Genomic DNA, 17,796 nt, shown 5'->3' with positions numbered 1-17,796 from the left:
GACTAAATAAATGTTTATTGGCTTATTGAAACTTTATTGGATCAATGTTAATTTATCCAGTAATTTATTAATCTCATAGACTAAATGAATAGCCTTTCATTAACTTTTCAATTATTATTTTATCTATCCCAAGTCCCCTGAGGAATTTAACCAAGTGTACAACAGAATCTATAGACAAAGAAAGACGATTTTAAGCCAAAAAGTTTTCATGAAGAAAATTGCCCTGGTAAAAACACAATACAGTTGTCCTTCAGTATCTGAGGGGGATTGGTTCCAGGCCGTCCCTCGGATACCAAAATCTGCTGATGCTCAAGTCCCTTATATAAAATAGCTGTAGTATTTGCATTAAGCCTATGTACATCCTCCCGTATACTTTAAATCATCTCTGGATTACTTACAATACCTAATACAATGTAAATGCTATGTAAGTAGTTGTAAATACAATGTAGATGCTAGGTAAATAGTTGCTTGTGGGCAGCAGATTCAAGTTTTGCTCTTTGGAACTTTCTGGAAAATGTTTTTCCCCAAATATTTTCGAACCATGGTTAGTTGAATCTGCAGGTATGGAACCCAAGGGTATGGAGGGCTGACTGTACTTGCTGTGTTGTTCAAAGATACTTTTGAACCATCTGGGTGGCGAGTGTTCTGTGGGATGGATGAATTCATCTGTCTTTCAGAGCAAGCATTTTGAGCTTCCTTTGAGTAAATTGGTTTTGTTATTGTTGTTGTTGTCTCTGTAGGCCAATTTTGAGAAGATTGAAAATGAACTGAAGGAAATCAACACAAACCAGGAAGCTCTGAAGAGAAATTTCTTGGAACTGACTGAATTAAAATTTATACTTCGCAAAACTCAGCAGTTTTTCGATGAGGTCAGACTATTGTTTCTTTTAATATTTGAGCAGCTGATATTACACCAGCAAAGTGGGCCATATTTTTATTCCAATAATTATTTTAATTTGCTAGTTTGAAAGCAGTACCATTTCTGCACCCTGTTTTATTTGAAGAAATGTCAGATTATGTTCCATTTTTCATGCAGTACACAGCCAGCCATGGTTTTGTATAATTTTGCATTTTCAGCAATTTTTCATCTCAAGATGGGGAAAGGAACCCTAAAATAGTTGTATAAACATAGTTAGATGAAATTTTTACATTTTAAGGTAAGTATATGCTTAAAGTTGAAGCAACAGGAAACAGTTAGTTATACATGAAATTATAACAAAGGTTTAATCTCCAAACCTTTTGTCGTTAAATTTAAATTTTTATCCTCTATGTTTGCTTGTCAACCTTTGAGCACATTTTTAAGTACTCCAGATTGCACATCACACTTAATTTTTCAAGAGCTTTTCTTTACGTTGTTTGGAAAATTGGTAGGATGCCTTTTTGAAATTCCTGGATTTTCATATAAACTCAACTTTATTACCTTGTAGGGAAAAAATGTTAATGAATTCCTGGGTTAAAAATGTAGGTGACTAAGTTGCCAGGTGACAGCTTGCTGAGGTGATCCCATGGAAAGGATTGGAATAAGGCTTTCAGAAGGCTTCCTCCTCCTAATTAAACCTGAGAAGAAGTCTTAGCTTTCAGCCTGGACGTGCTTTTTCTGATGGCCTAAAATATGGGTAACTCTCTTTTCAATAGGTGTCTTTGCCACCAGATTAACAACATCAGACGTTTCAGAGATTGTCCCAGTCACTCTTCAGTGTACTTTCCCATAAGTTCTTTATTTCCTTTGCTCAACAACAACAAAAATTAGCAAAGCTTTTGAAAAATAGAAGGCCCATTTTAGTTAGCATCTTATATGTCCTCAGTTTTACTTGTAATTTCTGTCTTTTGAGGAAAGAATAAGTCTCACTAGCTCTCTAGACTGGAGCAGGGGGTTGCCAACTAGCAACATCAGCCTCACCTGAGAACTTGTCAGAATGCAAATTTTCAGTCCACACGAGACTTTTTCAATCAGAAACTCTGAGAGTGGTGCCCAGCCCAGCAATCTGTTTTCACAAGGTGATTCTGAAGCATGCTAGTGTGAGAACCACGGGGCTAGAGAAAGTCAGCTGAAGATGTGATACATTCCTTAGTAACTAAGGATGTGACTCAGAGAAGCCATGCTAATTAAAAGGATCTGTTGGAGCCAGGGAAAGGAGAAAATCTCACAGGAATTTAATTGCCCAGTCTTCCTGAGAATCAGGATCTGGCTACATACCAGGAGAGGGTTGGTGTGAATATTCAGTTTGCTCACTGAGTTGAGAATTTTGAGACTGATGGTAACTTCTTTCACCAGTCCCCGATATCACATTAAAGGGTGTGGGACAGTGTGATTAACTCTTTCCAGGTGTTACAGGTCTTTTGCAACAGGCACGGCCACTTACGCCCAAGGGTTTTGATAAACAAATAATCTGGAATTCCAGTGTACTCACTGTGAAAACATTACTGTGTTTATACTCATTAATTCACAGAGCATTTGAAGAGCACCTGCTGTTTGTAAAGCGTAAGATGGGTAAGACATGGTCCCTATGTTCAAGGAATATGTCACTTACTCATATCAGGAAACATCCCTGAACACAGTGCCTCCCTATGCTCACAGATGTGTGCTTTTCTATACATGTCCAAGCTGCTGCCCACAGATCCAAAGTAAATCTGTCCTCCAGGTCAAAGCTCAGTTACTTTTATCATTATTTGGGACTTAATTCTTTTACCGTCTCCCCTCTTTCTTTCCCTTTTGATATAGCCTTTAGTTTACTGCTGGGATGTTGCTGAGATGTATGAAAATGTTTTTCATAACCTCCTGAGTTTAAGGATTGGGATAGGCTTCCTAGTCTAGTTCATTCTGGTAGAAATTCTGAATAAAGACTGACAAATGGACTCCCTTAATGGAAATAGTTTTTTAAACTGTTAATTTTATAGTTAAAAAATAGTAAAAACAAAATAAGAGGATATATAAAATAGATAACTAATAAGGACCTACTGTATTGCACAGGGAACTCTTCTCAGTACTCTGTAATGACCTATATGGGAAAAGAATCTTAAAAAGAGTGGATATATGTATGTGTATAACTGGTACCCTTTGCTGGTACAGCAGAAACTAACACTGGTACACTGGTACAGCAGAAACTAACACAACATTGTAAATCAACTATACTCCAATAAAAATTTTTTAAAAAATAAGAGGAACCACTTGGAAAGATGATATAAGATTTTAAAATTGTAGCTATGGGTTTAGGAATTTTCTTTGTGATTAATAGGTCTAAACATGAAATACTTATCCTGAGAAGGCAGACATGACCTTCACGCCCTATCCATTTTGCATTGTTTTCCCTCTCCTACTTGTGCAAAACGTTTGTTTTTAATCTCTGGAAGTACTTTTGAGCACGAGGCCTTGGCTGTGAGCGGTTCTTCTGTTGCTTTCGTCATCAGTCCCTGTCACTCCCCTGTGAGGAGTCTTCTGGCAAGCACCACTCCTCCTTTTCTCTACTAGTGCCCAGTCAGTGTCTTGCCCGCTCTTACCATTAGCTCTTAGTCTCAGCCAGGTCCCTTTCACTAGCCCCTGCCCTGCTGTGGCCATACAGCAGTCTCAGGTGTCACTGCCATGATAGGAGACAAGGCCTCACAGAGTTAAGCACGTCTGCACATGCGAGTGCACGCTTTACTTAATGCAAGAGATAAGGAAACTTGGGACTCTCAAATCTCAGAGATGTGGAATTTCATGAGACTTTCTTCCATGCCTGAGATTATAATGTTTGCAAGTGGCCTGAAACACTACCAATTTTAAACCCTTCTTTTTAATATAATTGGGTGAATATGATCAGTAATTTACAATAATGAGTTAGCAGAAAATGGCTAAATCAGAAGATGATTCTTTGCATCTCCAGGCATAGGGGTTATGATTGGCCAAGTGTGTAGAAGTAAACATATATTGAATATTCTTATGATTTATAATGATTAAAAATTTGATTTAGCCATTTCTTATCCAGAGCATTTAAAATGACTTGTTAATGATTATCCTTTTCTCAGTCTTCTTGCTTATGAAGAACTGTAAGAGCTGGAGAGATTTCTCTGCATCTTTTACCATAAGCACCATAACATATGAGAGCGTAAAGAAGACTGGAAAAGTAATGGTTAATGGCATGCAGATCCCTGCCTTCCTTTCCTTCTGAGTTTTCCATCCATCTGCTTTCTTTACTTTTCTTTCCCATCTGCCATCTCCTTTGGGGCTTGAGTGAATACCTTAGGTGAAGAAATATAATTTCTTTCTCAATGTAGATGGAAACGGAAGTGTTTGCTCTTGGTAATGTAGCTTAAACTGGATGTGCCACTTATACTGAAGTGCAGAAATAGAACTACTGAAGTTCTGCTACTTCCTTTTTTCAAGGCATGGTTTTAGTATTCTGACTGGGGGAAGGGGTAAATCAGAGGGCATAGCAAGTAATTTAGAAGAACCTTGGCAGTACTTTTATTAGAGAACCCAGATTAGTATTTAGATACTTGATGACATGGTTTTCAATATTGCTTTAAAGGCCCTCAGCTAGTGGTTGTGGACATCTAGTTTCTCATCAGGCACAATTATTTCATTTGACAAATTTTAACTTTCCTCTCTAAGACTTAGGATTCTTAAGTATGAAATAGTGAAATTATTAATTAGAATATTATTGCAAATTTCTATTTAATTTTAATTCTGCTGGGGTTTTTTTTGTTTTTTTAATTCCCAGAGAATTCTGGATATACTCTTTGGAGTAGTCTAGTTGCTAAACACTACTTGCTGTTCCATCAGTTTTCCCCTTTAGAGCACATATGTTTGCACCGAGTCTGATCTTTATGGTTTACGTAAACCAGGTCTTGTGAACCATGTAGGGAAGTAGACAGGAGGCTTGTGGGTAGTAATCAGTTTCACTGGTTTTTGGCAAGGGACATCCTAAGAGCAAGTTGAAAGGCAGTAGTCACCTGGATCCTCCAAACAAGTTGCCTGTGGCTTGCAGTCAGCTGATCTGATTTTAAGTAGAAACAAAAAGAGCCCCCTAAGCTTCCATTTGAGGGCAAGTGGTAACCTGTGCCCCCATTATCTCATCTTAAAGTTTTCTAAATCTCATGACAGTATTTCTCTGCACTTCTGGTGTACCCAGTGCCTATCCTTCCTTTTTTTTTTTTTTCCTTTTGGTTGTTGAGAGTAGATCCTGCTTCTAGAATTTACTTCCCAAACAATTGCTTTCACTTGTTTAGACTTTCAGACTTATCATCTGGTTTATACTCAGTTCCCCACCCACCACCCTTTGACTTTACATTTATGGTCCTATGACTTTATCAAGAGGGGTTCCCACGTGGCATTTTTCGATAGTGGGGTTGACAGAAATAGAATCAAATTGAAATTTAGAGTGAAAAAGATAGAGAAAAATTCTCCTGATTTTTTGTTTAGTTTTGCTTTTGAAAAGGAAGATTATTCTGGCTTACTTCTAGTCTTTGGTCAAACACGTAGTGCATGGATATTGAAGTTGGGGAGGTCAGTCAGTGGAGAAGTCAGTTGGCCTTCATTTTTCAGGGTAGCTTCTCCTTCCTGATGAGAGGAAAGGTGGTAAGCTGTATTATGAAGAGAGAGACTAGGAAATGTAGACCTACATCCGAGAAGGTCCTGCTCCTCCGTCATTTTATTGTATAAACTGTCATGGTGGAAATCATTTTAAATCTAAACAATCAAACTAGTCCACATGCTCTATATTGGCTTATTATCTCTTACTTTTTCTTCACTTCACTTGATTTAGATTGTTGGCTTAAGCTATGTTCTCAAGAATCCTTAAACTGTAAAGCGTACGTGAACTTTTTAATATTCCTAGATTCCTGGTCAGAAACTAGGACATTCAGATATGTTTTCACTTTTCCTTCCCTTTATTGATGCAATGGAGGCTCATGCCTGCCCAGCTATTGTGCTTCTTATCCTTTTGGACAAAGAAATACTCTTTAAATCCCATGGTTTGGAGCATTTTTTACAGTGGTCATGCTGAAAGTTCTCATGTTCTGAATTTTTAAGAGCATGGAAAACTTAGAAATCTGGAGATGCCCCTTCTATCTTTCTCCTGTTCAAGACGGTGACAACGTCTTGCTTTCTTCCTTAGAAAGAGAGTCTCCATCTTTTGCATTCTTACCCAGAGAAAATTCTAGCTTGTAGCTGCCTGTAAAGTTGGTGTTGAATGTTTCTGCAGAGTTGCCTTGTTTTTGCTCAAAAGGAAGAAACACTTCAGCTTCTATCCATATGCAAAGGTATTTCTTGGTACTTTCATGGCTCATGCAGGGAAACATAAGAGAAAAAATGGTTTCCACCAAGTAACAGATTTATACAGGTGTTACCATCATTTAATGTTTTTTCCTTTATTCCTTATTTCTAAAACCATTTCCCCAGATGCTTTACTGGGGTAATTCTGCTTCCTTTACCTCTTGTTTCTTTCCTTTGTTTTCTTCCCCTGTTCTTTTTGTCTTCTTTTTGTAGGTATGTCTTCTCTTTTGGTGTTTTTTTTTTTTTTTAATCTTTATTTTCTGAACTTATCTCCTGGTTCCTCGTTCCCTGCATGCCACTAACTATTTTCATTAGATATTAATTGATTTGTGAATTCAGGCTGAATTGCATCATCAGCAGATGGCGGATCCAGACCTGTTGGAAGAATCCTCATCCCTCTTGGAGCCAAGTGAGATGGGAAGAGGCACGCCTTTAAGACTTGGGTATGTACCACTTCAGCCCTCTGTACTCAGTGGGGTCATGTTCATTTTTGCTTTTCAAAAGAGCGGTGTTGCTGGGCATTCACTTGCTTCCAGGATGCCCTCTCTTCTGAGCCCATTGCGAAGTGTTGCTAAGTTGCTTTGCATTCGGTTACTGAGTTGTTCTGTCAACCTTCTGCTGAGTCCAGGAATCAGACTTTGGCAGCCCTTTTTTTTTTTTTTTGGCGGTACACGGGCCTCTCACTGTTGTGGCCTCTCCCGTCGCGGAGCACAGGCTCCGGACGCGCAGGCTCAGCGGCCATGGCTCACGAGCGTAGCCGCTCCGCGGCATGTGGGATCTTCCTGGACTGGGGCACGAACCCGCGTCCCCTGCATCGGCAGGCGGACTCTCAACCACTGTGCCACCAGGGAAGCCCCTGGCAGCCCTTTTGACATAACAATGCATATCCTCCTGTTTGGCGTCTTTGCCCCCTGCTCTCACTTTCCTCCCATACCGTGGCGTGGAATTGTTCCCAATCTGGCTCTTCTCCCCACAGCTTCGTGGCTGGTGTGATTAACCGGGAGCGCATCCCTACTTTTGAGCGCATGCTTTGGCGGGTGTGCCGGGGGAATGTGTTCCTGCGGCAGGCTGAAATCGAGAACCCCCTGGAGGATCCTGTGACTGTAAGACAAGGAAATTGCGTCTCATGGAGTAGGTCTTGTAAAGGGAGCTCAGAGCAGTAACTCAGCAGGTGCCACCTGAATCTGACCCTCCCATGGAGGAGCCCTTAGGTTTACTCTGCTTTGATCTATGAATTTGAAGGACTGCTCTTTTCCTCTTTACCTCCATCGCATGTGTACATACAATGTATATGTGACATATGCATATATATGTTCAAGCTTTACCCGTGTAGGTATTACTTTGATTAGAAGTGTGTTTTTTCCAGTTATTTTAAACTTTAGCTTTATATGTTTTCTGTTACTTATCTGGGACCAAAAGAAAATTAACTTTCTATGAAAATTAACTTAAAGAAAGACATCTAGTTCCAAGTCTGGTAACATCCATATGTAAAAAGAGGAGAGATTTCCTAAACTGTGATCTTTATAAGCTGATGAAACTTTAATTGGTAAAGTTTTTTGTCTACTTGTTTGTTGGGAGTTTTAGGAACTTAGTTTAAAGATTTATATTGTACAAGATGGGATGATCTTCCCCACCCAATGCTTTGGAAATTAGGAATAGCTTAGCATCTTGGCATTTGACATAATGGGACAGAGTTCTTAGCATAAACCTACATTTAGAATGGTGAGTCCTAATTTCAGGGATGACAAGCAAAGAAGATTAAATGTTCTGCAAAAAATTTATTTCATTTTGGTATTAGTATTATTTGGAAACCTGGAGTTGGTTTTTATGTTCTCAAGTGTCTTTTGGGTTTCTTAAATTAGTATTCTTTTTTCTACCTAAGAAAAGAGGTTGAATTATAAGGCTTCTCAGAGTCGGTGGGTCATACAACTAGAAATGATCCTGGTAAATGGATCTTCTCCTCGGTACCGAGTAGGAGTGTGGTGACACTTACGTTACAGTGAGTGTCTCCTTACACTGAGGAGCAGTGTTACAGTCTTACTGAAGGCTGTCCCTGGGTTGTAGAGACATTGTAGTCAGCAATCACACCTAGTGTGGAGCTGTTCTCAGGAATATTCAGCCAAGTTCTTGGGCAACAGAAACATTATTTTAACAACAAATCGAGTAAGGGAGGGTCTGGATATCTACAGCAGAGCAGCTGCACAAAGAATGTGCTCCAGTTTATTCCTAGAGAACTTAGGAATTTCAGACTCTTGAGCCTTACTTTCTTCACTCCTTCACTCTTTTTCCCTCTTTATCCTTCTATAATTTTGTTTGTTTTCCTGTAATAAAAGCTCTATAGGAATAGGAGAAAATACAGGCAACCAGAGACAATCCTGGTTGACACCCACTATAGCTTATTTTCCTGATCTTTCCTTCTAGCCTTTGCCTCATACTTCAGGTATAAACTTGGTATTTGGAATGGATTGCCTTCCTCCCTGCCCCCTAAGGTGTAAATGGGCATGAATCATGAGATTCTGCATCAGCATTCTTCCCAACTACTCAGTCCCTTGTAGTTATTCATTCCCCTTTATCTGGAGTTTCTAAGCATGGGACTAGGCAGGAATGGCTTCCTTCTCTTTCCTCTTCTCTGTACTTATGTCATTTAGGCAATATAAGATTCGTTCAGTTTAAAGTTGAATTGGTAAGTAGGGCTAAATTGTTCTAAGAAGAGAATCATCTTTGCATCCGTGTCAATCTCCTGGTTGAGTTGAAAAACAAGTACAGAAAGATTTTTGTGAATCAGAGATTACAGGGCAAATGTTCTTGTAGTGGAGCTTAAGAAATGGATTGAAGGTAATGGTTAAAACACACAGTTGCCATACCCTTAAAAGATTCCAGTTGTTTCTCTGTCACCAAGAAAGTAAGTTTACTTAAGAAGTTTTCTTCTGGATTATAAGTCTGAATTCTTGGTTTTTGGTTTGGGGCCTAGGGAGACTACGTGCACAAGTCTGTGTTCATCATTTTCTTCCAAGGCGATCAGCTGAAAAACAGAGTCAAGAAAATCTGTGAAGGGTAAGAGGAAGGTGCCTCCCCCTAGGGTGCCTTCAAGCCACCTAACTATTATTAAGCCTAGAGAACAGAGAAACACAAAGCCTGTTCGTCCACCTTGACACGGTGAATATATCTTTTAATAATGTTAAGGTTATTTTAAACAATGAGAAATGGCCTAAGTTTATTTTTTTAGACTGTCAAAATCACAATTTCCTTTTCTTAGAAAAAGTAGTTAGGACTCATGATTTATAAATTCTACATTGTTCTGGGACAGTGGGTCTTCATACCTAGCAGTGTACCATAGGCACTGTGCCCTTAAACTCTTCTGAAATTCTGCCCGTGAGATCTTTTTTCCATGCCATTTTTCTCCAGCAATGTATAATGTAATTTGTAGCACCATTTCTTTTTCTTTCTTTTTTTAATCTAAAGGAATTTAATAGCTACACAGAATGTTAAAACAGTTCAAATGTTGCTGCTCTATCTGTAGGCTCCTTCTCATAAATAATTATTATTAATTAGTGCATCAGTCTGAACGAATCCTGTTTGGGTCCTTCTAGTAAGTTAACATTACTTTCTGAGATTACTTAAATTGGCTACGTTAAGGAATTTCAGTGTTTCTCAGGCTGTTTCTGCACATTCCAGGTTCCGGGCCTCAATCTATCCCTGTCCTGAGACGCCACAGGAGAGGAAGGAGATGGCTTCTGGGGTTAATACCAGGATTGACGATCTCCAAATGGTACACAGAGGCCTGGAGGGAATTTGTTTTTTTGAAATACTACAGTAGAACACCATTCTTCTTCCTTGAAACACGAACAGTTAGTTTATTAGGCACCTGCAGCAGCCCAGGATACATTTCTTTTTTTTTTGCTATTTTTAATTCATTCCTTGAAACTTTTCCCCAGCTCCCATGGGGAATGACTTAAAAATGGCATGAATCATCTTCACATAAGACAGGGATGCTACGCATCTGAAATCGTTATTGCCTAGAGTATTCAGTCCCCCTCCTCATGAGTCTGAGATATTTTTATAGTAAAGTGTGCTTAGTTAGGAAAAAAAATCAAATAACATAGAAGTACACATCAAGTCAATTCTGCCTCACACGCACTGTCTCCAGAGCAGCCACTCTTAACAGCTTGGTGTGGATCCTTCTGGTCACCTTGAATCTGAACCACAGAGTCTAGCCAGTGAGTCCTGGTGTAACTCTTGTACCCAAGAAGACATTTCCCAAATCGCAATGTGTGTGGTTTGCACACACCATGGTTGTCACAGGGTTCTCAGTAGGGAGTCGTGATTTATGCACACATGGAAGGAAAAGGGTGCCCAGTGGGAGCTTTGTTCCCTATTGAAAGGATGTGATGATTGCCCCCTTGAAACGTTAATAAACATACTTAATCCCAAAGGCAGTTCTTTCCAGCAGTGGCAAATTGTCAGAGATGCGTTGTAACTCCCATTTCAGCATCGTTTCTCATCTTTCCCTCCAACCCCCTCTGTACGTGACACGCCGACTTGACCTGTTGCCAGCTCCTTTCAGATACACTTACCTGTTTAAGCAAAGGAAGAGTTTTTTTAGAACTGCTGGTGGGTGATAAGCCATGCTAGTACATTCTGGGTTCTAGGACTGTTCTACCACCTCCTTATGAGGTAGGCTTGTGGTAGATTTTGAAGAGCATGTGCAATAGTCGTTATAAATGACTAGAATCTGATTTTTAAAACACCAAACTGAAGTAAAATTTTAAAAGGGATTGAATACCAAGGGGTGAGATGTGTGGGCGTGGGCTGGTGGGGAAAGAGAAAAGCAAATAGAACATTGCTTGCAAGTTTATTTAGCATCTTTCCAGAAGTTTAAATAGTGATTGTGAAATTGTCAACAACCACGAAAGAAAGTAGCTTTGTTCCTTTATTCTCAAGTGATACAAGAGTTTCCCTAGCATGCCATGGCTTTTTTTTAAAAAAAAAAAACCTCTCATGGAAGTTACTTTCTACTGCCCAAGGCAGTTTCTCAGGGAGCAGTGACGACTTTTTTCCCAAACTGACTTGAAAAGCTAGCTATGATGGAGACTTGAGCTAAAATGATTAATGTATAGTTTTTTCCTCTTCAAACAAATGTGATTTAAGGTAGATTCTCATGCACAAGTGTGAATGGTGGGGTGCTTGCCCAATCTTGGCTTAGCCCCTCTTCTGCTATAGAAGTCTTAACTATTTGGTGATAAACAAGGTAGTAGAATGTAAAGTGTTCCTGGCCCTTCCTCCCACTCTATTCTTGGCAATGTGATTCCTCCGAGGGAACTCTGTACTGGTTTCCAAAGGATCAGCCTTCTTGGGGGGAAAGGAAGCCTGACAGAAGAATCAGGCCTTATCTGCTCCATGCTGCCCGTGGTATGTGGCGGTGTAAATCCGCTCTAAAGGCCGTGTGTCTCGTCCTCCTGGCAGGCAGCCTCTCTTGGCAGAGGCAGATGCTGGTGTTCAGCAGCACCTCTGTCCCCCGGTCCCTGAGGCTGGCTGATGTTCAAGGTGTGCTGCCGCTTGCTGTGCTTAAGTAGGGATTTGACAACTCGGTCAGCTCCTGGGCCTGTGATGCTGACTTCTTTGACTCTGAGTTACAGGCTCCACTTGGAAAGTCATTGCTCTTTAGTGAGCCAGATAAAAGCCAGTGACCTACATTGTTCTGCTGTGGATTTTGTGGTCAGATTAAATTTAGAGAGAAAAGCTAAAAACCACTTCCTCAGGTTTCTCTTCAGCTTGAAACTAAATGAATATGAATGTTAGTCATTGGAACTCTAATTTCTTATAATTTGGCCAAAAAAAAAGAGAAAATTCTAGCCAGAGGAAGAAAAAGCCCAGATCCCCACCTGCCCTTCTCAGAAAGCTGTGCCTCTTTGCCTTCATATCCTGAATTCTAAGACTGGTGTTAGAAGGATCCCTGTCTGCTCCTTTCTCTCCCAAAAGGTTCTGAATCAAACGGAGGATCACCGCCAGAGGGTTCTGCAGGCAGCTGCTAAGAACATCCGTGTCTGGTTCATCAAAGTGCGGAAGATGAAGGCCATTTACCACACTTTGAACCTGTGCAATATAGACGTGACCCAGAAGTGCCTGATTGCGGAGGTCTGGTGCCCTGTCACTGACCTTGACTCCATCCAGTTTGCGCTCAGAAGGGGCACGGTGAGTCCCCCACAGCTAGCAGTGCAGCCTACAGCTAGGAAGAGAGGATCCCATCCATAGTAACATGAACCAATTACATTTTTATGGCATATTTAGTCTCAGAGTTCTTTAATATACTCATCTTGTATCCTGACAATACATTTCGTATATGCTTATTTTTCAAATGTAGAAATTGCAGTTGAAAAGAAGATTAAATGATTTGGTCATATACCCATGATCCTTCAGGGTAGCTCAAAATCAGAACATCAATTTCCTGACCCACTCTCTCTGTCCGTTAGACTAGTTCCATAATATAACCCTCGCAGTTCCATTTAGTAGTTAATTAGAGCTACTGCCCTATCCAAAGCACTGATCTAGGAGCCAGGAGGTACAGAGATGTAAAAAATAGGCCTTCAGGTATCTATGACTTACTTGAAGAGGCTGATGTGCATACAACACAGTCTGTGCTAAGAGTAGTTTATGTGTGTGGAGGGAAGGAAGGCACTAGCTTTTCCAACTAGGATGATCAGAAAAAGCTTCAAGAAGGTGGCATTTACTCAGGGCTTTGAAGAATTGGTAAGATGTCGACTGGCAACAATGAGAAGAAAACAGTATGGACAAAGGCAGGAAATACAGTGTGACCATGTGTGGTTGGGCCAGAACAGGAATGGTAATGGGTGAGCTGAAGAGCAGGAGGCAAACCTAGGTCAGGGAGACTGGAACCTAATTGTCAAGGGTTGTTTTTTTCTGTTTTGTTTTTTTAATTCATTTATTTATTTATTCATTTATTTTTTGGCTCTGTCGAGTCTTCGTTGCTGCGTGCGGGCTTTTCTCTAGTTGCGGCGAGCGGGGGCTACTCTTTGTTGCAGTGCACGGACTTCTCATTGCAGTGGCTTCTCTTATTGCAGAGCATGGGCTCTAGGCACGTGGGCTTCAGTACTTGTGGCACACGGGCTCAGTAGTTGTGGCTCGCAGGCTCTAGAGCGCAGGCTCAGTAGTTGTGGCACACAGGCTTAGTTGCTCTGCGGCATGTGGGATCTTCCCGGACCAGGGCTCAAACCTGTGTCCTCTGCATTGGCAGGCGGATTCTTAACCACTGTGCCACCAGGGAAGTCCCATGAAGGGTTTTTAATGCCAGCTTAGTGGGTTTAAATTTTATCCCAGAGGGAGTGGAGAGACATTGGAAGTTATTTAGCAGTGAAAGGACATGATCAAAACGGTTTTAAAAGAGTAATCCAGGGACTTCCCTGGCGGTACAGTGGTTAGGACTCTGTGCTTCCACAGCAGGGGGCCCGGGTTTGCTTCCTGGTCAGGAAACTAAGATCCCATATCCCACATGCCTCGAGGCGTGGCCAAATAAATAGAATAAAATGAGTAATCCATTGATAGCATCTGGGTTGGATTGGGGAGTAGAGAGAGTCTACAAGTAGGGGTTCAGTTAGGAGGTAATTGTAAACACAGAGCAGTAAGTGATAATGACCCCTGCAGTAAAAAGCAAATAATGATGAATTTGTGAGACACTCTGAAGGAGGTATCAATTGGTATATTTGGTATTTTGCAATGTGCAGGAGAAGTACAAGGAGAAAAAATTAAAAATGTTTCTGAGGCATCAAAGCTGGGTGGCTGGTAGAATAATAGTTTCATTGATGGAAGTAAAAGTTCAGCAAGAGAAACTTATTGATCTGAGAAAGATGATAAGTTCAGTTTCAGTCACATTGAGGGGTTGGACAGAAATCCACATGGAAATCTCAAGCAGACAATGGGATAGGCTCTCAAAAGAAAGGGCAACATGAAAGAGACGGGTTGCATGAGGTTGGAAGGGTGTGAGACCTCCAAGAGAGAAAATAAGGAGCCAATAGTAGAACGTTGGGGGCCCTGCAGTGTTACAGGCAGGGGAGGAAGAGCCAGCAAAGAGACAGGAAAGGCATGGTTGGTAAGCAGAAGAGGTAGCTCTCCAGCGTCAGGGGCTTGCATATAAGAGAAAAGACCTTTGGATCCGGTGATGAGCCAGCCACTTTGGCCAAGTGTGTTCTGCTAGACTACAAGGATTAGGGAGTTAAGAGTAGGTGGCGAAGGAAGAAGGTCAGAGAATAACTTTGCTTGCTCCATAAAAGGAGAAGAGAACAATGACACTTGTAGACAGGCAGATAAGGATGTCTCCAGAGGAGGTACCACATTTTCTTTGGTTACATATTTTAGAATTATTTTTTTTCATGGTGAGGATAGTTTTCCTGAGACTTCATTTAAATCTTTCATTGTAAATTTTATAGCTAGTTCCAGTTTCCCCAAAGACCGGAAAGCTTGAGATATAATTTACATAAAAGAAAATACACATATTTTATGTGTACTGTTCGATGAGTTTTGATAAATATATATGCCTGTGTAACCCCCATCACAATTAGGAGGGTGACCTGATTCTGAAATATGTGCTTTATGTTTCCCAGGAACACAGTGGCTCCACCGTGCCCTCCATCCTGAACAGGATGCAGACAAACCAGACTCCCCCAACCTATAACAAAACCAACAAGTTCACATGTGGCTTTCAGAACATAGTGGATGCTTATGGAATTGGAACTTACCGAGAGATAAATCCAGGTAAAAAAGCTTGAATCTTTTCCCTCTTAGAGGTTTTATTCTTTGTTATTTCTCTCAGTGCCTCACTCTGAATGCAATTGAACACAATTGGCTTAAAACTAAAGATGTTGTCAAGGCCTCAGCTGTTGTGTATTTCCTGTGAGGAGGTGCCTGTGTGGATGCAGGGAGTGAGGTTTATCGCTGGGTGGCACCCCTTTGGGAGGTGCTCTTATAGGAGTTTTGTAGGAATGAGCTCCATGGATTGGATCCCTCTCTAACCTCGCGGCTGTACAGCGCCTGGCTTTCTCTCGCACACCATTTGCTGGGACTGCTTTAAGCAAAAAGTTTTCTCCAAGGTAATTGATATTTTAAAATAGCTTCCCTGTTCCAGGTTAGACAGAGAAAATATAGCAATTGTTGACCATTTTAGGCACAAGGCAGATTTCTCCTCTGTTCAGAGAGTTAATGATTAAATCCAGAGTCTGAGAGTTCATTTTCAGCGGGAGCCTTCTGCAGGACCTGCTTTACTCCAGGTTCTGGGCTTTCTCCCACTCACCCAGTGGCTTTTTTCAGCTGGTTACTATACAAGGGAGGAAAGCTGGCCTGCCCCAGGCGCAGTGTCCCAGGGGTGAGAGAAAGGAATCAAAGAACAAACCACACTGGTGCACACTAGAGACAAAACTTTGATTTCTCGTGAGGTTCTTTGTTGAAAATGCGGGCAGTAGCTGGGATGCCACCAGAGCTGCTTTGTGAGGCTGTGCAGATCCTGCCGTGAAAGTTACCCCTGCGAGTCCCTCTGACCAACAGCTTGGGAATAAGTCACCTTATATTGATCTTAGATGATGGAGAGGGATGTGATATGCTCGGAATTGCTGCGGTTTTCTGTACTTGGTCTTTTTCCTTCTTTGGTTTCTTTATAGCTCCATATACCATCATCACTTTCCCTTTCCTATTTGCTGTGATGTTTGGGGACTTTGGCCACGGCATTTTGATGACCCTTTTTGCTGTATGGATGGTGTTAAGGGAGAGCCGGATCCTCTCCCAGAAGAATGAGAATGAGGTAATGTTTTGTTTGTTTTTGATAGAAACTCAGAAACATAAGGTAATTTTATTATTTTCTTGACATATTTCTAATATTTTTCTCATATAATCTTTGGCTGCTTACTATCATTGTCTCTTCATAGGGCAACACATTTTTAATAATTTTGTACAGACAGAAGGATAATTCAGTCTTTCCTCTAGCATGACTGATGGAAGTGTATTTATTATATTTTTATTTTTTTATTTATTGAGATATAGTTGATTTGCAATATTATATTAGTTTCAGGTGTACAAATAGTGATTCAAAACCTTTATAGATTATACTCCACTTATAATTATTATAAAATATTGGCTCTATTCCCTGTGCTGTACAATATATCCTTGTAGCTTACTTATTTTATACATAATAGTTTATACCTCTTAATCCCCTACCTCTATCGTGTCCCTCCCCACTTACCTCTCCCCACTGGTGACCACTAGTTAATTCAAGAACGAGGTAATGTTTAAGTTACATCTGTGTCGGTCTGAAACTTTATAATTTCTCAAGCATTCATTATGAAAATTATCTGGAAATCTTTGATCCATGAATTTATAGAGAAGTTATAGAGACTATTTAGAGAATAGAGAAGTTATTTTCATTTTAACACTAAAGAGGTCACGTGCCGTGAAAGTAAATTTCTTGTTAGCGTTGTATTTTGGTCTTTACTTCAAGCTCTCTGACCCAGAATGGGGTAAGAGTGGTGTGAGAGGAAGGGTCTAGTACATTATAAATAACACTGTCACGACATTAGCTGCAGCTAATGAGTACATTTCATTGACCTCTTTCTCCTGGCTCCCAGATGTTTAGCACTGTGTTCAGCGGACGGTACATTATTCTGCTCATGGGTGTGTTCTCCATCTACACGGGCCTCATCTACAATGATTGCTTTTCCAAGTCTCTTAATATCTTCGGGTCATCCTGGAGTGTGCGGCCAATGTTTACTTTATACAATTGGACGTAAGTTGCAAAGAAGCTGAAAGTCAAAGCTTATTCCTTTCGTGTTCAGCTCTGGTTTTCCAGACAAGTGGTAAACTAACACTTCTTTAGGAAGTGGTTGACACTGTCTCTATTCCAAAAGAATGTAGTGTCTCCTCTTATTTATGCTGCAGCCTGGGAAGTGCTTTGTGATTTGTTCAGCATTGTTAAGGAACATTGATTCTTTTTGTAAGTTAAAAGCGGGTTCCCCAATTTCTCTATCTGGTCTTGTATGTGTGTTTAATTTTTCTTTTTGTTATTTCTGATCCCTTCTCACTCTCTGATGCTAATCCCTCCTCTTCTACTGAAGAGACAAAATAGCTATAGTATCAAAGGTTTCTTTGGGGATCAGTTTTTGGACCCCAGTAATTTCCCTCTCTTGAATAAAAAATAAATGCAGCTTTTCTCCTAACATGGTAGGGAAGAGACGGTTCGGGGAAACCCTGTCCTCCAGCTGAACCCAGCTGTCCATGGAGTTTTCGGTGGACCATATCCTTTTGGCATCGATCCAGTAAGAGCACTTCTTTTCTATATGTCTGACACCAAATGTTTTAACTGAAACCCAGAAGTGAGAGAATGAAAATGAAGATAAATAGTTATTGGGTTTTAGTTAACATATTTTTAGAAAATTCAGTGTATCTGTCCAGAGCACTTTAAAGCTGCAAGAGATCCAGATGCCTTGGGGAGCCAAGGAATTTTTCCTGTACTCCTTATTTTAGAGGTGGCTAATAATACTGACTCT

The 17,796-nt window shown here is 40.5% G+C and overlaps 1 protein-coding gene across 4 annotated transcripts in view; it reads left to right on the top strand.

The window, feature by feature from the left end:
* ATP6V0A1 (ATPase H+ transporting V0 subunit a1) overlaps window positions 1–17,796 on the top strand; it is a 61,735-nt gene that overhangs the window by 22,151 nt on the left and 21,788 nt on the right. For 3 of the 4 annotated variants that reach the window (XM_082678611.1, XM_082678610.1, XM_082678612.1), the window contains exons 5-14: window positions 741–869; window positions 6,593–6,696; window positions 7,230–7,356; window positions 9,225–9,307; window positions 9,929–10,022; window positions 12,233–12,445; window positions 14,869–15,019; window positions 15,919–16,058; window positions 16,879–17,036; window positions 17,475–17,565. In XM_082678611.1, the coding sequence (XP_082534737.1) occupies window positions 741–869; window positions 6,593–6,696; window positions 7,230–7,356; window positions 9,225–9,307; window positions 9,929–10,022; window positions 12,233–12,445; window positions 14,869–15,019; window positions 15,919–16,058; window positions 16,879–17,036; window positions 17,475–17,565 (1,290 nt within the window). The remainder of the gene's footprint in view (window positions 1–740; window positions 870–6,592; window positions 6,697–7,229; window positions 7,357–9,224; window positions 9,308–9,928; window positions 10,023–12,232; window positions 12,446–14,868; window positions 15,020–15,918; window positions 16,059–16,878; window positions 17,037–17,474; window positions 17,566–17,796) is intronic. The other variant, XM_082678613.1, reaches the window with a different exon arrangement.

The sequence above is a fragment of the Grampus griseus genome (assembly GCF_964374135.1).
Source record: "Grampus griseus genome assembly, chromosome: 20".
In the NCBI taxonomy this organism is placed as follows: domain Eukaryota; kingdom Metazoa; phylum Chordata; class Mammalia; order Artiodactyla; family Delphinidae; genus Grampus; species Grampus griseus.
The sequence above is the reverse complement of the archived record's forward strand: the minus strand, read 5'-3'. Positions and strand labels throughout refer to the sequence as shown.